Genomic DNA, 21,262 nt, shown 5'->3' with positions numbered 1-21,262 from the left:
TGGTGGCGAAAGGTTCTACAACTGGCTCACATCATGAAGGAAGTACATATGAAGGAGAACCTGAACGGAAGGAGTTTGAAAGTCCAAAAGTTATAGGCACTACCCAACCACAAGTTTTAGAGTAAATAGAAGCACACTATTACAATAATAGTCAGTGCCGAGAAAGAGTAATACCGAGAGACAGAAAAGTACAAGTTTCCTTGGACACCCTTAAAACACTCACTTACTCCACAAAAAGTATACTTTTGAATTTGAACAATTCAATCCTGTGATTATAAATTAAATTGTAATAATTAAGCAAAAGACATAAATATGCTAACCTTTTCATTTAGGATCTATTAGAATCTCAAATTCACCAAAAATGTTTCAGGACAGGAGTATAATACTCCATTTCTCTGCTTCCAAGATGAATTCAAATCTTTGCCTTTACCAATCAAAAATTATCTGTTTCCAAACGCCACACCTTGTCACCAATCAAATATAGTTCCAAAGATGGCATCTTTAAAAATGCATGCAGCGCTGGGGAGAAAATTAATGCCTCAAATTGTAGAGTTTTTTAAAAAACAGACTGCACACTATATAAAAAAGGGATTCACGCCTCCATCGACACAATTTAGGTCATTTAGGAGGTAAATTTCTACCCTGCCCGTCAGGACCAACCTGGTTTAAGAATCATACAGTGTCCCAGCAGAAAGACCAAGATACTCAATAAAAATTCCGCCAAAATGGGAATCAAACGCTAGTCTTTTACATGCTGTGCTGAAGTGCCTGACTGTCATACCACAGAGAATTACAGTAGACAGCACACAACTCACCTGCATGGAAGGAGGTGGGTAGAGGCCGTTTCCTCCTTGGTCTCCCCACAGCTTCTTGATCTGGTCGCCCTCACACTCCACAAGGTTATCAATCAGTAGCAGGCTTAGGTCCTCCACCACCCTGACAGGAATCACATAGATGTATGTATGTATGTAGTATAGGGTTTTACGGCGCTCGCAACTGCTAAGGTCATATGAGCGCGCGAAACACAAGTTGTTTACTTTCACAAAAGTTCACTCCACGATTGGTTAACTAATTGACTTTAAAATGCTAAAATTAGGCTCTCAGACTCGCAACCTTAAGGTCGTGGGTTTGAATCCCGTCAGGGACCTGACGTTGTGTCCTTGGGAAAGGCACTTTACACGAATTTTCCTCACTTCACCCAGGAGGGAATGGGTACCCGGCTATAGACAGCGAAAGATCTTGTCAGTTTGTTAGTGTTTGAGCGCTTAATCAGCTGCTTGCACTGTATGCTTCCCGGGAAGCTGAGAATGTTTCGGAGTGTTCTATGGTCTGCTGGGGTAATAATATAGTGTAAAGCGCATAGAGCCTGCTGTTGAGCGGGGATATGCGCTATACAAATGCTATCTATTATTATTATTATTATTATTAAAATGTTAAAATATTAAAATTCAGTGTAAATATATTTGTGATTTAAAACAACTCATAGGAAACAATAAAAATTTTAAATAGTACGTTTTCATTTTTCCAACGATGGAAAAAATGTCCTGCAATTTCTTGCATTTATAGTATTTCCTTCGGATCTCTCTAGTCTAGACATTCGGTTAAGATGTGTCTAATGGTAAAATCTGTGTCGCATCCGACACAGAACGGCTTCTCATCTCCTTGAAGGAGGTATTTGTGGGTCAGGGCCGTGTGTCCGATGCGCAATCGAGTAAAAATGACTTCGTCTCTTCTGGAGAGGTCCGAAGGATTTCGCTGTTCTAGTTTGGGTTTTATTTCATATAGTTTATTATTTTTCTGCTTTTCCCAGTGGCTCTCCCACAGACTAGTAGTAGTAGTAGTATAAGGTTTTACGGCGCTCGCAACTGCTAAGGTCATATGAGCGCGCGAAACACAAGTTGTTCACCTCTGCGAAAGTTCACTTCACGACTGGTAACTAGTTTACTTTAAAATGCTAAAAAGTTAAAATATTCAAATTCGGTGTAAATACATTTGTGATCTAAAACAACTTTTAAGTAACAATAAAAATTTTAAATAATATCAGATTCACTTTACAACTCGCCATAAAGGCCAATGGCCTTTATAAAATTTAAAATTCTGCTGGGAACAACGACGGAGAAAATATCCTGCAATTTCTTGCATTTATAATATTTCCTTCGGATCTCTCCAAAGTCTAGACATTCTGTTAAAATGTGTCTAATGGTAAAATCTGTGTCGCATCCGACACAGAACGGCTTCTCCTCTCCCTGCAGGAGGTATTTGTGAGTCAGGGCCGTGTGTCCGATGCGCAATCGAGTAAAAATGACTTCGTCTCTTCTGGAGAGATCCGTCTGGAGAGATCCGAAGGATTTCGCTGTTCTAGTCTGGGTTTAATTTCGTATAATTTATTATTTTTCTGGTTTTCCCAGTGGCTCTCCCACAGACTGGAGGTGTACTTTTTGACTTTATTTCTAAAGTCAGTCTGTGGGAGAGTGTTTGTCGTTGATCCCAGCAGAAGGGATGAGGCTTTCTTTGCCAGGTCGTCTAGCTGCTCGTTTCCTCGGATGCCCACATGGCTGGGTATCCATGCGAACTTGTTTTTTCCTGTTTTGGATAGTGTATGAATTTTCTGTTGTAGCTTAACTATTTTTGGGTGTAAGAGTGTGTAGTTTGTGAGTGAGGTGATGCAAGACAGAGAGTCAGAAAGGATGAGGAAAGATTCGTTAGGAGAATTTTCTACAGAGTCCAGGGCCATGTCAATGGCAGTGGCCTACGCAGAGAAAATGGAGGTTTCAGGATGGAGTCTCCTCTGGTGTGTACTGTTGGAAGATAGGGCTGCGGCGCCCACTTCATTGTCTTTTTTGGAGCCATCTGTGAAGATGAGCTCCGCACCGGGGTATTTATCTATTAGTTTTTTGTATTCTGCTTGAAAAGTTTTGGTGTTTGTGCTTTCTTTGTTGTGTGTGGTCAGCTGTAAATCTACTTTTGCCTTGGTGAGGTGCCACGGAGGGAGGTCGGGGAAAAGAATTTGTTGGATGTCTTGTTTGGAAAAGTGTAAGTTTTTGAGGTCCTCGAGGATTCTGAGGCCGAAAGGTTTGATGAGTTTTTCGTTGTTTTGGAATCTGTTTCTGGTTTCTGGATTTGTTTGAAAAATGCTGTTGTGCGCTGGATTTTCCGGTGTTGAGCTCTGTTTAACTGCGTATTGTAGTGAGAGTTGTGTGCGTCTGAGTGAGAGTGGTGGAATGTTGGCCTCGGCCTGGAGGCTCTCCACCGGAGAAGTGCGGAAAGCCCCCAGAGCGAGGCGGAGTCCTTGGTTCTGTATTGGGTCTAGCATTTTTAAGATGTGTGGTTTTGCCGATTCGTAGACTTGACAGCCGTAATCAAGCCTGGACCGGACAAGGGAGATGTACAAGTGGAGAAGGTGTTTTAAGTCCCCGCCCCACTCCGGATGCGATAGAATTTTCAAAGCGTTTAGCGCTTTCTGGCACTTCACACGAAGGTCTTTGATGTGTGGTATGAATGTGAGTTTTTTGTCGAACATGATGCCGAGGAAACGAGCTTGGTCCTGGACGGGAATCCTTTCCCCGTATAGTGTCAAATCCGGCTGCAGCACACGTCTGCCAGTTCGGCAGAAGTGTACTGCAACCGTCTTTGACGGGGAGAACTTGAAACCGTTATTGTTTGCATATTTCTAAAAGCTTTTCGTGGAATTTATTGTAGTTGTGGTCGAAATTGGGATTAAGAATCTGGGAACATTGATTGGCAAACCCGTCCCAGTCGGCTTTTTTGAAGTTGAAGTGTTCTGGGATCGGGAGGCTATTGGAGGCTATTGTTTTTTAGGAGAATTGGGAAATGGTCCGTACGGTCATCCAGCACAGACCACTCAAGATCTGAGACTAGGTCAGGGGTACAAAAGGTGAGGTCAAGGGATGAAGTGCCATAAGTCTATGGTTGAAGCCGGGGCGAATTTTGTTTCTTGAATACAGGCCACCCGTGGGCACAGTGTGGCCCGTAAATGTTGCAATTCTGCAATGGAAGGTTGGATTCCGCCGGCATTCCATTGCAGGACTGCCATTATGATTTTTTAGGTTTTGGTTTGGAGCTCACTCAAAGGCCCCGGCTTCGAAGAAACACTCTGACTCCTCCTTGCGGGGGAGGCAGTGTTTTCTAGGTTGCCGTCCTGGACGGCGGTCTAGTGGGGGATTTGGAGGAGTGACAGACTCCGCCCTTCCCGGGGTCAGGCCGGGGAGGGGGGTCGGATATGTCATCCTCCGTTGGTAGTGGGGGGAGTGAAGAGGTAGGGGGAGGTGGAGCAGACAGAGGGGGCTGGGGAGAGGGGGGAGGGAGTACCTCAATCTCCATCAGAGAGATGGGTCGTGAGGTGGAAGAAGAAGAAGGAGAAGGAGAAGGAGAAGGAGAAGGAGAAGGAGAAGGAGAAGGAGAAGGAGAAGGAGAAGGAGAAGGAGAAGGAGAAGGAGAAGGAGAAGGAGAAGGAGAAGAAGAAGAAGAAGAAGAAGAAGAAGAAGAAGAAGAAGAAGAAGAAGAAGAAGAAGAAGAAGAAGAAGAAGTAATAGAGGAGGGGTGAGGGGGAGAAGGGGGGACGGAGGAAGAGTCCACCCCATCCTCCCCAAGAACCCCAAAGCGGTTAGTGATACCTGGAAGGTGGGTACCACAGTTTTAGGAGGAACCTTTTTGTGTTTCGCAGTAAGTTTCTTGTTGACCGCGGGTTCTGGGGGGTCGACAGTGGAAGCACTGGTCGACTTCGAGACTGGCCGGAGTATGCTTGCATATGACCGGCCAGGGACCGGGGTCATACCTGGCGGGCAGACAGCTTTACGGGCTTCTTGAAAAGAGCAGCCATTTCGTGCTTTATACTCTTGGATTGCGCGTTCTTGGATCCAAGTCGGGCAATCCTTGCTGAAGGCTGTGTGCTGGCCTTGGCAATTTGGGCAGCAAGGACTAGCCTTGCATTCCTTTTCAGGATGCCCAGTCTTGCCGCAGCAAGGACACACGGCTGCACGTCGGCATCGCGACTGACTATGGCCAAACTTCTGACACTGAAAGCAGCGTAGAGGGTTCGGCACATAGGGTCGCACGTCCAAGACCAAGTATGATGCCCGAACGGTGGCTGGAGGGCGGCACGAATCAAAAGTTAGAATTAATGTGTTCGTTTCTAGCGTGGACTCCCCCTGCCGAATAGTAATTCGGCGGGCTTCGACCACACCCTCACAGTTATCCACAATATCTTGGTTGGAGCAGCCCTTCAGCTCATGGCTGCGGACCACGCCCTTCAACTGGTTAAATTTCTGGTGTCGCTCGGAAACACAAGGAACACCACCGAAGGTCGCTATCTTTTCAAGTCCGGCCAGTTCTTTATCTGATGCACACTTGATGAGGAGAGCACCAGGGGACAGTTTCTGGACATTCGTAGGAATGTATCCCAGAACCTGTCTTAGAGCATCTCCTATCTTGAATACGTTTAGATCAGTCATCTTTTTCTGTGCATCGGTGCTGCGGATGGTCAAGTACGGCTGCCGCGGAAGCTCCCTGAGAGGAGGGAGGGCAGAGGCAGTCGTAAAGGTCCTTTTTCCTTTTGTAGTTTGTTTGCTCGGCTCGGCGGCCGCACCCGCTTCCGAGAGCCGAGACTTTTTTATAACGTTGGGAGTTGGGGGAGGGTTTTTAGTAGTAGAAGAATCCATGTGAGTTTTTTTGGTGGTTCAACTCCGGGGCTCCCCGCCCGCCATCGAGCCCAACAAGGGGACACATTGCTCGGATGACCAGAGCTGTGCCAGGGCTACCCCGGAGCTATACTCTCCACGAGAGTGCATAAAACCCTCCCGTCAAGATTGACCCAGGTCTTGATGTTGTTTCAACTGCCAACCGATTGAGTGGCATGGGCCGTGCCACCCTCCCGTCTAAGAGGAAAACCTGGGCCAAAAAGGTGTGTTGGTGAGGGACAGTCCGTAGACTGATCTCACCTCAACCGCCAGGTGCCTGGTTTCCCACCGCACGGGTCGCACCTCATGGTCAACAAGGCGCCCACTCTGTGGGATGGGTGACCTCTCGTTTTGCTGCACATGAGGTCAGCGGTGGTAGGAAAGATAGAAGAAGAAAGAAAGAAGGAAGGAGAAGAGGAGGATACACCAAAGTGAGTGCCGCACACGGATCCCAGAGGGTTGGGGTCTGTGTGCGACGCTCCGCCTTTGAGGGGGTTGCACCTTCTGCAGATGAAGCAGGGGGTCTATTTATATCCCCCCGACCCACTGGGGGTAATCACATAGATTACAGAGAATAGATAGTAGATACACAGAGAACAATGTAACTATAGGACAATTTACTTGAGTTGTTTCAACCAAAGTGAAAATGTTTTGATAATAAGAATTTTAGCACATGAAACAAAAACTTTGCTATATTGAGCATACAAAATAAGTAACAAGCATTTTAACAATACCAATAACTAGAAACCTGATTTTTTAAAAATCAAAAGTGTTACAACGAAGACAAATTAACAAATGCAGCAGAACCACCAACCTTTGACAGCCTTGGAGGTGTGCCCTCTTCATCTTGTACTTTTCCCCCAGGTCAGTGATGGGGTAAGCAAACAGTCCCGGGGCAGGGTCACTGACCTCATCCACCTCAGGCAGGAGGTTCACAGACAACGACCAGCGCACCAAGTCGTAGTGTTGGAGCAGCAAGTTGATCACGTCTAGCCGCAGCTCCAGCTCAATGATGCCTGAAGACAAGAGAAACAGATGAGTAAATACAGCCAGAAAATAAACATTCATATTTCATCAGGAAAAAAATTAAGTACCTGGCATCCTGAATGCATGTTTTTCTGCAACCTTGGGGGGGGGGGATTTTCTTAAATAATTATAGTATAGGGCCTTTGCAGTTTGAATACTTTATTTTTTTGGAAATTACTTGACATAAAAGAGTGAAAATAATATTCAAATAAGTTGTACCCCTTTGTAAATCAGTTCAATTTCATTTTCCAACCTGTCTCCTTTAGAACATATATGGGTGCATACTGTGAGGCACGTGCCAATGTTTTTCAAACAATCCATCTCTACGAGTAGCCAAAGACCAATTCCAGTGTGCAAATGGGAATATCAGATTGAGATGTCTTTCTTAAGGATACCATTTACTCACATAGTCTGCCACAATTTCAAACCCACGATCTGAACAGACAGCACAACATCTCGACAACCAGCTTACATTCAAAGGCCCTTATCTTGTCAAATCAAATAGTAGTCTAGCACACACATAATAAAATTAATATGCACACAGCAAACTCATTACAGCAGAGATGCCAACCACAGAAAACCGAAATGAGTATTGGGAAATATGAAAATGTGTATTTTCAGGGGGAAATTTGTATTCCCCAGGACCGACCAACTAGTAATAGTAAAATGTTCAGGGTGTCCAGCAATATTTCCTGAAAAAAAATTACTAGCTCACCAGCTCGAAAAAGGGAGCACACACGCGTACAATATACATGTATCCAGTCAACAACATGTCAGAGTTCAGTGTCGTACTGGGGTCTTGTTTGACTTAAATATTTCAGTCTATTATACCGGTAATATTTTCCTCTCATTATTATGTAAAAAATAAATCCTGCTTTGAGAGTTCGGAAGGGCCTAGAACACAAATTTCGACAACCAATTCCGCACACGGCCTGCACCAACGCGCGCTTTGCAGAAAGCTCTAATCAAAATTTTGAAAATGTGCTCCCAAGTTTTTGTCCTCTGGTGTTGCCTTCACACCCTCCCCCATAATATCTTAAACCCCTAAAAAACCAATAATCTCCTCCCCTATTCCGTAGTCCTATACTTCGCAAGGCCGTTACTCCCACCAAAGACGGTCTTTGCTCACACGATGCCGCATTTATTTATGACACGAATGCGCGTAGGTTCAGTGACCGGTCACGATGGCGAGCCAGACAATCTAATAATCGGACGACGCTTGTATTTTCTTTTCTTTTTTTTCCACAAGTGACAGCACAGAGGCGAGTCCGAGCATTGATTAAATTTTATTTGCACGGCGACCTTGCGTTTATACTGCACCACCTGCATGTCACAAATGTTGCGTTTTTAGACAACTGCTGGCAAACTACTCGGTGGTATCGAAAGCGAAAGTAGATCTTGATTTTCCCGTTCGAGCCTCGGTGTCACATACGCTTCCGCCTGCCGCCATAGCTGAAGCTGCCTATTCGCGTGAAAGTGAAACGTACTCTCCGGACAGGGAGAAGCAGAACGAATATAATATCACGATCGCGACCGGCAAAAATAAACTTGCTAACCACATCGGACTTGGTTTTCAAATATTCCAGTTCTGCGATACTGATACTATTTTGACAAAATATGGGACTTGAGATAGGTTTACTCAATCTCGTATTTTTCGCATTCCAGGATGCGTATTTTTTCTTGAAAAGTCGTATTTTCTGGAAAAAAATCTTACTAAAATACGTAAAATCGTACTGGTTGGCATCTCTGTTACAGGTTCTGAATTTCGTGTTACACGTATATTCTTTGGAGCAAAATTCGTAATCATTGAAAAAATTACTGCTAATCTCACCACATGCATTTTTTATTTTTTTTTAATAGTAGAGGGTTTTGTGGCGCTTGCAACTGCATAAGGTCATATGAGCGCCAAGGGGTGGGTGTCAACAGAGAAGTCTTTACAGGGAATCAGACTTAGACTGCTCACCTCTCTAGCTTCAACAGCACAAGGTCTGCTTCGACTATCAAGGCACCCCAAAATAGAAGGTCACAAGAGAGTGACAAACATACAAAAGAAGTAGAGGCAATGATAATAGTAAGGATCAGGAAAGAAAAAGCAGCAGTTCCCTGTTGTAGATCAGGCGCAGTTATGAGCGTGACATGAGTCAGCCCATTTACAATTCTACTATTAGGTAGTCCAAACCCCGCGCGCTGCTGATTGGAAAGCTCCGACGCGACGGAGAAAAATGCAGATTTTCGCAAGTTTAACCAAGTCATTTATGTCTTTTAGTTTCAAATTTGGCAATAAAAATGTGCCCACATTGATCGGCAACATTTCGTCTGTTATATCAATAAGTTTAAATTTACTTTTATTTGACTTTAAAGCCATTTATAGGGTTTTGAAGTGAACCAGTAAAACGCAAATACACCCATGTCGGCGAGAGCAAAATCCATGATTTTTGTCATAGATATTTTTAAATCATCAATATCTCGGACCTGGAACGTCGGATTTCTTTGCGGTCTCGACCATAAAAATCTGGAAAAGCTGCTCTACTTCCGGATGCAACCTTTTTCTCGTTTCGCTTTGAGGATCCCTTACGAATGTTCGTGTAAAGTTTTGAAAGTGTAATTTATCACGGATTTTGGATTTTTTTCGAAAAAAACGCTCCACATTCAGATGCAGCACCCTTTTATCTACAAATGTGTTATGTTTAAAACGTAATAGAACACATCAGGATGGACTGAGACGATCGAGTTTAAGACTACGTAAAGCTACTTTGCCTGGACGCGGCAGAGGCAAAATGGAGAATCCCGCTGGTCTACCATAGCTGCCACTCAGAAATTTTTTAAAAGGAGGAAATTCACGCGAAAGCGTACGCGCGCTCTCCGAAACCAGTGAAATCCAGAGGCAATATATACTGGAAAATCTAGCCTACGGTTTTGGAAGGGAAAACTGTCATATTGTTAACCATAGGCAACTGAATTAAAATGTATTTGAAAAAAAAACAACAAAAAAAACAACAACATAAAGGCAGTAAGTTGACTAACAAGAATTCGAGTCAATTTGACACAGTTTGGACTTGGTGACTAAAAATCTAGTGTTTTTTGCCAGCTGGTGTCTCATAAAAAGATTTCTTTCACTTTAAACGTGTACATACATAGACATAGAGCAGTATCCGATCAAGGATACACAGGCACTCCTGTACAATTGCGGTCCAGTTTGCACTTAGTGCCCCTGTAGTGTGTTTCTTATTTAGAGATAAACTGAATTAAAATTATAGCCTAGGCTACCTAATCTAGATCTAGATATATCTAAATATGTGTAGATCTAGATTATATCTAGAGATAGATTTTCTAGATCTAAATCTAGATTCACTTCCGCAGCAGCCACAATAGCCGTCATGTAAACAAACGGGACCGCAATTGTACAGGACTGTAACAGGAGTGCCGCGGGCCGCGATTTCTTTCGCAAAAAACAGCTAGTTCAATTTTCTAATGAACTTTTCAAGTCGCACACCGGCTGCTTCTTTCTCATTCCAGCTCCTTTTATTTTTGCATTCTGAATCAATTTCTCTCGAATTTCCGCCAATTTCAATGACAACTCGGCGCGCTAACGTCCCGATGCCCGATCGACACTGTGTTGCTCCACAACAATAAACAATGTGAAACTAGCACTGGGCCTAGAAGAACGGAAGTAGAAAGCTACGGGCGGACATGCGCAGACCGCGTTTTCGTCTCTCTCCCGGTTCGGTGTTTTCCGCGTGGAAAAAAAGTATGAAATTTGCGACCAAGAGCGGTCCAGCGGAGGAAGGAGGAAAGTTGCTGGGAAAGCTAGATGTAGCGGAGTTTCCGCTATTTAGCGGGAAAGTGGCAGCTATGGTCTACCAGCCGGAGCGAGTTTCGGTCAGGATTCGGGTGAAATGCAAAACGAGACATCGCTAGCTGCTTCTAATTCAAACTGGACTCATCTGAAGAAAACATGTAAGTATTTATCATAAAGAAGTGTTTGTTAATAAATTAATGTGCTGTTTTTTAAGCAAATAGATGCCTAGAAGGTTGAAGTGCCATTCCATCATTGTGTCTGACGGTGACGGTGAAACCAGAGCTTGTTTTCATCCTGACGTGATGGAATAATTTTATGATGAAGTTTAAATTGTTTTTCCGTGTAATAATTGGTATCAAGGATTATATTTTTAGGGTTATTTAACCTGTCTGCAAAATGTCAATGTACTTGGACATGAAGAATGAGCAAAACAGGAACAAAATGACTTGGCCTCTGGTGTGCTATTTTTAGCGATGATAATCTCTTAATAAAAGTCTTAATATCTCTTAATAAAACATTATGATTGGCTGTTTTCATTGGGGTTTCCTGTCGAGAGTAGAAACATAACAAACTACAAACTTAACCTGTTGTTCATTTATATTTTTTATAAGCAGCCCTAGATCTGTATGTTAATTAAATCTACTACTCCTAAGCCTATCTTACAAAATATCTTGACATTTCAACCAACAGGTGATCAATATGCTGCAAGGAAGAGCCGCTTTCTGATGAATGGGAAAGGATGATGCCCTATAACCTACCCTCTATGGCATGGGTTTGACAAACCAAGTTCTGGCTCAGCTGTTCTTAATCAGAGAAGGACAATCAACATGGGGCCATGTAAGTAGATCATTAACCTCTCCTCCCCACCCCCTCCCCCCTCTTTTTTTAGTGGGTTGGGAGGAACTGCGTTAGCTGTATCATTTATCTTATCCTGTGAAGTGCCTTCGGGCCGCGGGAGCTTCTGCCCAATTTTTATGTGAACTTGTGTGCTAAAAAAAAATGCCCCGGCCGCGGGAGCTTCTGCCCAAATTTTGCTGTATGTACCTAATAATATTACCCTTTGGAATTCCTCGGAGCTGAGATTGCTGCCCAGTTTTGATAAATTATAACATTTTATTCATAATATGATCTTGTTGTAACTTGTACTTGTTGAAAAATAAATAGATTCAGACTGCGGGAGCTTTTTCCAATTTTGTATGAAGTACCGGTACTTATTAATATCACAGCAAACTCTAAAGAATTGAATATGGTCTCTTCCACAGGTTCTATCCTGGTTCCTGGAGTTATTTCCAGATCAGATTGTGACTGAGGGGCAACTGCAACACAATATTGAAGCCACCAGGAAGAAGATGACAGTCATCAACCAGAGCTACAAATGCGCAATTTCACGATTACGAGTCCGGTAACCTAACCTCTAGGCCAGTGACACCACCTATTCTTGTCTTTAAAATAAAGACATATATATTGCTTTGTATTATATTTGTATATATATAAAGATACAAATATTGGTGACTATAGATCTTTAATAGAAAAGTTCAAAACAACTAGATCTATTCCTGAGTCGTTTGATACTCATATTTTTTCATGAATATTGTCATATATGTCCACTTTGCTAAACCAAAAGAGCATGTAGCCATTTCTTGATAGCAATGTTTTTAACTGCATTGCATAGGTCTTGAAATGCTGAGGATTTTGATATAAGATTTGTTATTATAGCTTCATTAGATCAAAAGTTATGGTCTTTTAAATACTAAGAAAATGTCCGAAAACTGCAATTTTCTGTCGACGCGTGTTTTTTTTCATTTTTGCAAACTTGAACATGGATTATTGTTAATTCTGTACTTCTGTCGTGTCTGAAAAAAATTGAGCTTAATCTATGTGTTCAGGGGTGATGATCCATAAAGTAGGAACTCTGTGTGATGCCTCAGTCTTATACTGTGAAACTCACAAAATGGGCTCGGAGCCAATGTGTTACATTTTTTGTATGAAATGCCTTGATTTTTCACTTTTACATCAGGCCTAAATTTCTTTTTTTACAAATATATAAGAATTTCTTTGGGTTTTTTAGAATACCATTGTCCTAAGCTTGAGAGAAATGTAAACATTTTGAGTTTCAGATAATTTTCTCTTATGTTATTCATGTTCAAAGCTGGCAGAATTTGGACTTTCTAAAAATGTCCTTGAAAATTCTAAGTCGGAAAATCTTTAAACGTTTGTAACTTTTTTATTTATGAAGATAATTTGATCTGGTTTTTTGCATTGTTCCTTATGTGAAAAGCAGTATCTAAATAAAACTGTATTTGCAATTTACAACAGGTTTGAATTTTTGGTTTGTACTACCTACTACTATGCTTGAACGAGAAATGTCCCCCCTATGGGAATGGCCTAAAGACACTTCAGTCAGTGGCACTGCCCCGGGGGTTTCACTACATATGTGATACATTTTATACTAATAGTCATATGAATCTATACTAGGTTGAATTCAATCTAAGATTTCCACAGAATCAGGAGCACAGCATTTTCAATCGTATTTCCCATCCAACTCATAATGGCAAGTTATTAAAAAGAACAAAGAGAAAACAAATGTTAGAGCTTTTAACACAAACTGTTCAGTGAAGAAAGGGAACGGTGTCACTATCAAATTAAACTGAATGCCCGAAGTGGCTGTCTGCTGATAAACCTAAGGATATTTGAATCAAGAATGCTCTTTTGGAGATTCGAACAAACGGCTTTCTGCAGCACTCCCCAGCATGATATCGTCATGTCCCATGATCTGACCCTACCTCTCTCAGTGGTGGGAGCAGCTTGTGACATAAGCACAGAGAAAACCAGCTTGAGGTGAGCCAGAGCCCCGGTGTACGATTGTAACTGTCTGTTGGTCCGTGGGTCTACGTGGTGGGCGGACCAGTCGTATAACACTTCACCTGCGTAAAGAATAAGTGAGGTGATTATGAAAGAGTTGCTCTCAAATGCCCAATGAAAATACATCATTGCTTTAACAACTACATTCGCTCCTTGTTACAGCCTGTATTTATTACAAAATTGCAGTAATGTGAAAAAAGTGTTTAAATGACCTTGCACCACAATATCTTTCTAATTTACTACATCGTAACATGAGTATATTCCATTTAAAAATTTAAAATTTAAAAAACTGACAGAGCCTTGATTAAACTAAGAAAATTGGAGAGAGGGCTTTTTTGACAGCTGCTCCCTCAGTATTGAGTTTCCTCCCACTGCATTTGACCATATTTAAATCTGATCTAAAAACACATTTACTTAAATAACATTATACTAACTAGTTTTACTCTTCTTCCAACACCAAGTGTGATCAGTAGCCACAGCGGTTGTCTTATTGTGTATATGTTCTTTATCAGATTATGAGCGTATAAGTATTTGAAAGAATTGTTGTACATTAAAGGGGCCAGTATGCATGAAACGATTTAAATCTTATTGTGAAGTGCTTCGCGCCACCAGAGAGTGGGCACTATAGAAAAGATAATCATTTTTATTATGTTTACTATTATGATTATTACTATGATTATTATATTTGAAACAGAACATTACATGCTGTGAGTAAGAAAAAAGTTCATCGACATAATATTAGGCCTATAGTGCTAGGAAAGAGCTGGTCAGAAAGACTATAATATCAGAGGAAAAGAAAATCCAGATGTACCACTGAAGCCCTCCAACCACCTGTATATTATGGAAACTTCAACTGATGAACAAAATATCCAGAAAAATTGAAAGAGTCAACAGATGTAGCTCAGCTTAATATTTTTAGTCTTTTTATTGCATAAGGTCATATGAAGTCACAGGAAACATGAAACATTTTCAGTTGGTAGGAAATTTTGAATTTTGCCCAGGTGGGGGCTGAAGCCTACTGTTATCGATTTTTGACCACCAAGGGATATTTAATGTGTACAATTTGCACACAGGACCTCTGAGATTTTTCACCGTAGTCTGAGAAGTCTTGGTGTAGATCTTTCCTACCAGAAGATCAAGGGTGTGGCTGAAAGATAGCAGTAAGAAGGAACCAAGGAGTAGAAGTAGAAAGGCTGCAGAAAGAGTCAGGAGCCCAGAGGAGGGGGCAAGGAATGAGAGGGGGTGGGGGCAAAGAAGGTGAGGGGGTGGGGGCAAAAAAGGTGAGGAGGTGGGGGCTGAAAGTGGAGACAAAAGCAGACGATAGAACATTGCTAGAGAGCAGGAAAGGAGGTTAAAAGAGACAATTTTAGAGGGAAATTTCCGGCACTATATGGATTCGCACCCGGGACCTATAGAATATGAGGCGAACACCTTAACCTCTGGGTCACAAGAGTCCCCTCTTTGACTTTATTGGATCAATATAAACAAAAAAGACCATCACCAAAAAATACATTGAGAGGCTAGTACGGCTAGTAGAAAAGGCAACTGATACAGTTATCGAAATGTCAGAGTAAACAGCAGTTTCAACCAGGCATTTTGGCAGATTGCACAGATGAATGTAAGTGTGTATGTGATGTGTGTGTGCATGAGCTTGTGTTTGTGACAGAGAAAAAGAGAAAGAGAAAGAGTAAGAGACAGACAAAGAGAAGAAATTCCTTAATGCTGTCATTCGCAACCAGGGCAAAATTTATTTTATTAGAAGAGGTTTTATGGCACTCGCAACTGCATAAGGTCATATGAGCGCCAAGGAGTGGATGTCGACAGAGAAGTCTTTACAGGGAATCATGCTTACTCTACTCACCTCTCTAGCTTCAATAGCACAAAGTCTGCTACAACTATCAAGGCACCCCGGAAATAGCGGGTCACAAGAGTATGACAAACATACAAAAGAAGTAAAGGTAACTGATGATAGTAAGTATTAGGAAAGAAAAAGCAGCAGTTCCCAGTTGCAATTCAGGCACAGTTATGAGCATGACATTGTTGAATCAGCCCATTTACAATTCTACTGGGCATAAGAACAAGTTAATGTCCCCCCTTTGGGAATGGCCTAAAGACTCTTCAGTCAGTGGCACCGCCCCTTGAGGGGGGTAAAATTTCTTTCAGAGAGAAGAATTAAATTCCCAAGCGTCATAGCCAAACTTACAAGTAGAATTGAGAGAGTTCTTTATGCTGATGGTCCTCTCCCATGCCCAGTCCAATAGCAAGGTCAAAGTGCAGCCTTGTTGAGTGTAGTCACCGTCCGCCCACAGCTGGATACATTGATGAACCACAGCAGCAATAAGACCTCTCTCCAGAGCCATATCCAGCAAGACTTTACGCTGATATTCCTGGACATGGAAAGACAAAAGTTGAGGTGCTTCAGAGCAGGCAGAATGAGAGGACTAAGAATGGAGCCATCCACCTCCCATAAGTATACATTCAGAACATCAATTCAGTTGCAGGGAAAGTAGGGCAAAAGTGGAGACAAAAGCAGACGAGTGACAAATCCCTACTACTTTTTGTAATTTGTAACCATTTTCAAGGGCAATTTTTTAAATAAGATGAAAAGGCTAGAAAGAAGAAATGAAAAGCAATGCAAGATATGATATGGTCATGGCTAGTTTCTTTCCCTGGGGTGTCAAGAACAGGGGTTGTAGGATGCTCTGCAGGCTCATCATTGTTGAGATAAGAAAACATTTTTAAAGACAGAGGGGGGTGAGAGGATACAGTTATTGGCTGTTGGCTCGACTCTTGCAAAAACTATTTTTAAAAACTGACAGGAAGCATCCTAAACCTTTCATCCTTATTGTGCACCCCACTGCTGATACTTGGTCCAGTTTTTATTATTTTTTATTTATCTTTGAAAAAAAAAGTTCTCTTGCCTAGGCACGCACGATGCAGACGCGCAAGAACTTTTTTTTACATGTTTTCATGTTGGCTTTACTCCTTTACAATTAATGGGGTGCACAAACTGTTAATATATGTGTGCATGGTTGGTGAAAGGGACCACAAGATGCATTTGTTCGAACCGAGATATCAGGCTTCAGAATTTTTGACAAAAACTGAGTTCCTTTAAAAATGGATTCTTTAACCATTAATATATCGATATTTACAAGGACTTGAGTTTCTTTTACTTTAAAATACATTGTTAAAGATGTTTTTTTAACACGACGTATATTTTTTAATCCAAGAAAGAAGCGTGAGAAAATTGGTCTTCTGAGTACACACTGCGGATGGTTTCTCTTGCCCATTCATAAAGTTGACCCAATCACATTGCATACCAAAATTTAGGTCATTCTCTCCCCTCTCTAGTGGCGGGTAGTGCACATGAATATCTAGAACATGTAAACAAAAGCAAAGCTTTGCGCATCCATACCCTTTCGCCTTTTTGAAGAGCAAGTTTGTATCGCATTTTTCTGCCCTGTGCAAACCTAGATCTATTTCTAGAAAACTCTTGTTCAAGGCGGTGGTAAATTTGTTTTGAAGACATAATATAAACTCTTTGAAGCTGTTCTTTTGTCTTAACTGCTTTTTAAGGTTGGTTTGTGAGTAGTGAATGTGTTGTCCGGTCATCTCGAAGCGTAGATCTATTTATTTGAAGCAGAAACAAAGGGGAAACTTTAAAGCTGTTTTTCTCAAAACTTTGTTTCCGTACCCTGTCTTACAAAATCACCCATATCTCAAAAACTACTGAAGATATCTTTTAAAAATTTTTAAAGCATAATGTTCAGAAATGATCTCTGAACATGAAAATGAAAAAATAACCGGGATTCTTCTAAATGCGTCATCTGGACCCTTTCACCGGGTACGCTCACATATGTTAAAGTTATCAGCAAGTGATGTAGACTAGTGGTGTCCGATTGTTTTTCTTCCTCATGCACTAGTAAGGTAGGAATGTGTTGGAGTAGCCGAACGGCAAATAAATTCTGACAAATTGGAATAGGGATGTTATGATCATATATTTGTAACATTGAAGAACAAAAATACAATTCTGCCACACTCATAATGATGGGAAACCCTTTGATTTCCTGGCCTTCTCCCGTTCATTTCCGTTTTAAACCATTTTCTTAGTGTTTACCTGACCAGGGAAAATGAAAAAAAAAATTCCTGGCTTAGCCCGTTTTCCTGGTTGAGTACAAAAAAGACAACACACAAAAATATATTTCAAAATTATTTACACATCCAATGCAAAGAGTAAAAAAGTCTTTTTTGTTTTGGTTTCCATTAAACAAAATCTTGTCAGAAGGCAGCCATGTTGTAACAGGTACCACTAATGTAAAATGTAATATTTATTTTAAAAGTTGGATGGCGTTTTGCTCTATCCGTGTTACTGAAGAAATAGGTCAATTTTTTTTCTACTAAAACCATTGCCTAGATGAGTTAAGTTGACCTTCCGGTATTCCATAAAATGAGTAGTCAGCATGCATTGTAAATGGTAGTACTGTAGACTAATCTTCCCTCATTATTTAACTAAAAAATGTTGTGTGCCATTATAAAAATTTTCAAAGACAAATCATATAACACCGTCGAATTGCAAAAAAACCTTACAGGACTGCTGCTCTTTGTCTCTTCAAACATCTGCGGCAAGAGACGAGCGCGGAGACACTGGTGGTAAAAGTCAGTAGGCACTACCAACAACTCTGCTCCAGAAGACCCCATCTGCTGAAGTAAGTGACCCTGCCAGCCATCACAGGTGCCATCCACTGACCCAACAGCAGACACAAAGCGTACGCCTGAGGTAGACCAAAAAAAATGAGTTAGATCTAAGAACTACTTATATATATATAGAAGCTTCCAGTACAAACGGCATGGCTGACTGAATGAAAATGTTTATCTGGTTTTAGTGGTTGGGCTACCAAACATATAATCATGAGGTTGCAGGTTCCAGGTTTCAAGGCTCAGCTCAGCCCACGGCTGTTAGAAAGCAGTATTTTAGTTCACAGGCAGCCAGCGCGCTGCATCTTGTAATCTGACCCCGGTCGCTGGGTCATGAACTCGTGGCCAGGGGAATTCCTCGTGTCCTGCTGACAGCGTTGTTCATTTCATTTTTAGGACTCAGAATTTTTAACTCGCAAATTACGCCGATCTGTGACTTTGCCCTCATTTTATTTTGCCTGTTCCGAACAAGAGCGAACTTCTGCACTTACTGAGAAAGGTGCAAAACTGTATGAAATAACGATAAATATAAAGCATTCCAAAAATGGCTCATAATTTGGGGGGTGTAGACCCTTGGGGTGTATATTTTTAAATCAACATTTCAATCAAACAAAGCCCCCAAAAAATTTTTCATATTCACATAAAATACACCAAAAATGGTCAAATATCAAAACTCACTTTGCTGTTTTTGTGCCAAGTCCACGGTTTTGGAGTAGTGAGGAAAAAAGTTTTTGAAGTTGAAGCGTTCTGGTGTTCTGGGATCAGGTCGTTTTGGAAGCTATTGTTTTTTAGAAGTATTGGGAAATGGTCCGAACGGTAATCCAGCACTGACCACTCAAGATCTGGGACTAGGTCAGGGGTATAAAAGGTGAGGTCAAGGGATGAAGTGCTAAAACTGGCTCTGTTTCTGTAAGTTGGGGACCTATCATTTAAGAGGAAGATGTTATTTTGAAATAAAAAATCTTCTATTATTTTTCCTTTCTGGTCTGAAGGTTAGTCTCCTCAAAGGGGCGGGGGGCTACATGAACTACAGGAGTAGTGAGGAGTAGATTGCAGTATCACCTTTTTTTTCTTTGTCTGAGGGACGTTGGATAATAGTTCTGGATTTGACATGAGGTGCTGAGAAGGCATCACAACTTTCAGCTGTTGTTCGACATTGCGTATCCCAGCTCCTCTTCTCTCTAGCTTTGCCACAGAAGCATGGATACATTCACCACCCTGTTCCACAAGTAAAGCCAAACCAAACCATATGTTTGTATCCATGGGATGCAGCGGTTTTGAAGAATGTGGTGTTTGGGAAGTACCTTTTCACTAAAGTGACTCTTGTACAATGACATGTAAGTTCTGAAGCATGTGTCAATGTGTGGTAGTCCGTCTTTTAACACTGGTTGGCCGTGTGAGATGTGGATGTGAACGCCCCCTAAATGCATTGTTTAATTGACTGAATTTTTCTCCCAGAGTGTAAGCAGTGTCAATTATATTTTGGCTGTCGGTGTTTTCTATTTCTGTTTCATTAAATGCAGTAACGTCTTTATAAATGCGACTCATGATGTATTAGTGGCAGTGATTGCCAATGAAAGAGAAGCTGTGATATGCCTGCGGTGTGATGTTGTGTGTGTCAAGTATGCTGTCTAAATGAGAACAGTCCAAGGGCTAAGGAGTTCATGCTATAACTCAGACAACCTGTCTTCTTTCTCCGTCAATTGTTCTGGAAAGTTAATTCTCTCCTCTTCCGAGTCAGAAAATACAGTTGAACCTGTGTAAGACGGCCGCCCATTGTGGAGGAGAAAAGTGGCCGTATAAGACAAGTGGCCATATAAGACAAGTGGCCGTATAAGACAAGTGGCCATATAAGACAAGTGGCCGTATAAGACAAGTGGCCGTCTTCGGGAGGACTAGTCCAAATGAAGAAAACAACAAACCATTCCCTTCTGAGATCCCAACCGAAGGTAGCAGCATTGTTGTTGTTTTCTTTTTTTTTTTTTTTTGCTTTTTAAAAAATGTTGTGACTGATTTTGTGAAAGAGTGACAATAAAACGAAATGTGTTAGACGAGGAAGACTGCGAGCCGTGCTAAAACAAACACATTGGTCGCCACCACTCACGTGTCGCAAGTTCTTGTTGATGTCCATTGTTACTTTGTTACAGATTGGGTAAACAGTGACCACTCATCTCACTTACGATTTGTGTAAGAGTTCTGGGCGGGGCTTATGGGTTATGAGGGATCATACACTTACGGTGGCTTACCTCACCAGCAGCTGAAAATTTGTAACCTATTGGTCAACAGTGGGAGGGGCCAAAGCAACATGGTCGGTTGGAAGGACTATCTAGTAATGACAGGTGATTGGATTATGATGGCTCGCCCACAAAGCCAGGGGCTAATGTATGATTTATGACAAAATGTTACGGAGTCACTGAGGTGGCCGTCTAAAGCAGGTGTTATTGTTTGGTGCAATAGGGGTTGTGTGTTAAAATATGGTGGTCGCAACCACGTTGGACAGGTGGCCGTTTTACACAGTTAAATTATATAGAAAAAACGAAAGGGGGGAAATAGAAAGTGGCCATTTGTACAGGTGGCCGTCATGGCAGGTTCCACTGTACTACGCAACCTTCTAAATGTCTAATCTCCCCATTTAGTTCCTCGATCCCCACGGCTTTAGTTTTTGCCATAATGCATATAGATGACTAAACTCTGATTGCTCACTTAGCTGTGTGTCTATTTTGTGTTTCGCTGCCTCTAGCAAACGATGGTGGTCCAGAACAACACCCTGAACAATAAGAAAGTATGGTGATGCTACTTTACCGTGTTCAATGTTTATAAGTGGGAGTTGTAAACTGTAGAGAAAACGAGCATTAAGAGTAGTTTCAGAAAAAACAGGCGGATATAGTGCCCTGAGAGCAATGTTTCTTAATATGTCTTATCTTGTCTGCGTAAGCTGTGCAGATGGTTTTTTAAAGTACTGCTTGTGAATCCTCAAAATATATTGAGATGATAGTAAATTATATAATGTACATAATTGAAAATAACACTATTTACATTTTTTATAAAAACCAGTCGTCTTAATCAAATCTAGAATCCTGTTGAGATCAACGATGGAAAATACGTTTTTCCAAGTCTTTGGGTCTCTCCAAGGTCCGGGCATTGTATTAGGGGCTGTTATATAATCTTACACCCCCCCCCCCCA

The 21,262-nt window shown here is 41.6% G+C and overlaps 1 protein-coding gene across 1 annotated transcript in view; it reads right to left on the bottom strand.

Moving 5' to 3' along the window:
* Positions 1-21,262, bottom strand: part of LOC101845077 (protein ELYS) — a gene marked incomplete at its 5' end in the record, with an annotated part of 121,831 nt that overhangs the window by 69,924 nt on the left and 30,645 nt on the right. The window contains 5 exon segments of the mRNA XM_013080061.2: positions 816-936; positions 6,511-6,712; positions 13,305-13,445; positions 15,587-15,770; positions 17,971-18,155. Of these exon segments, the coding sequence (XP_012935515.1) occupies positions 816-936; positions 6,511-6,712; positions 13,305-13,445; positions 15,587-15,770; positions 17,971-18,155 (833 nt within the window).

The sequence above is a fragment of the Aplysia californica genome, unplaced genomic scaffold (assembly GCF_000002075.1).
Source record: "Aplysia californica isolate F4 #8 unplaced genomic scaffold, AplCal3.0 scaffold00073, whole genome shotgun sequence".
In the NCBI taxonomy this organism is placed as follows: domain Eukaryota; kingdom Metazoa; phylum Mollusca; class Gastropoda; order Aplysiida; family Aplysiidae; genus Aplysia; species Aplysia californica.
The sequence above is the reverse complement of the archived record's forward strand: the minus strand, read 5'-3'. Positions and strand labels throughout refer to the sequence as shown.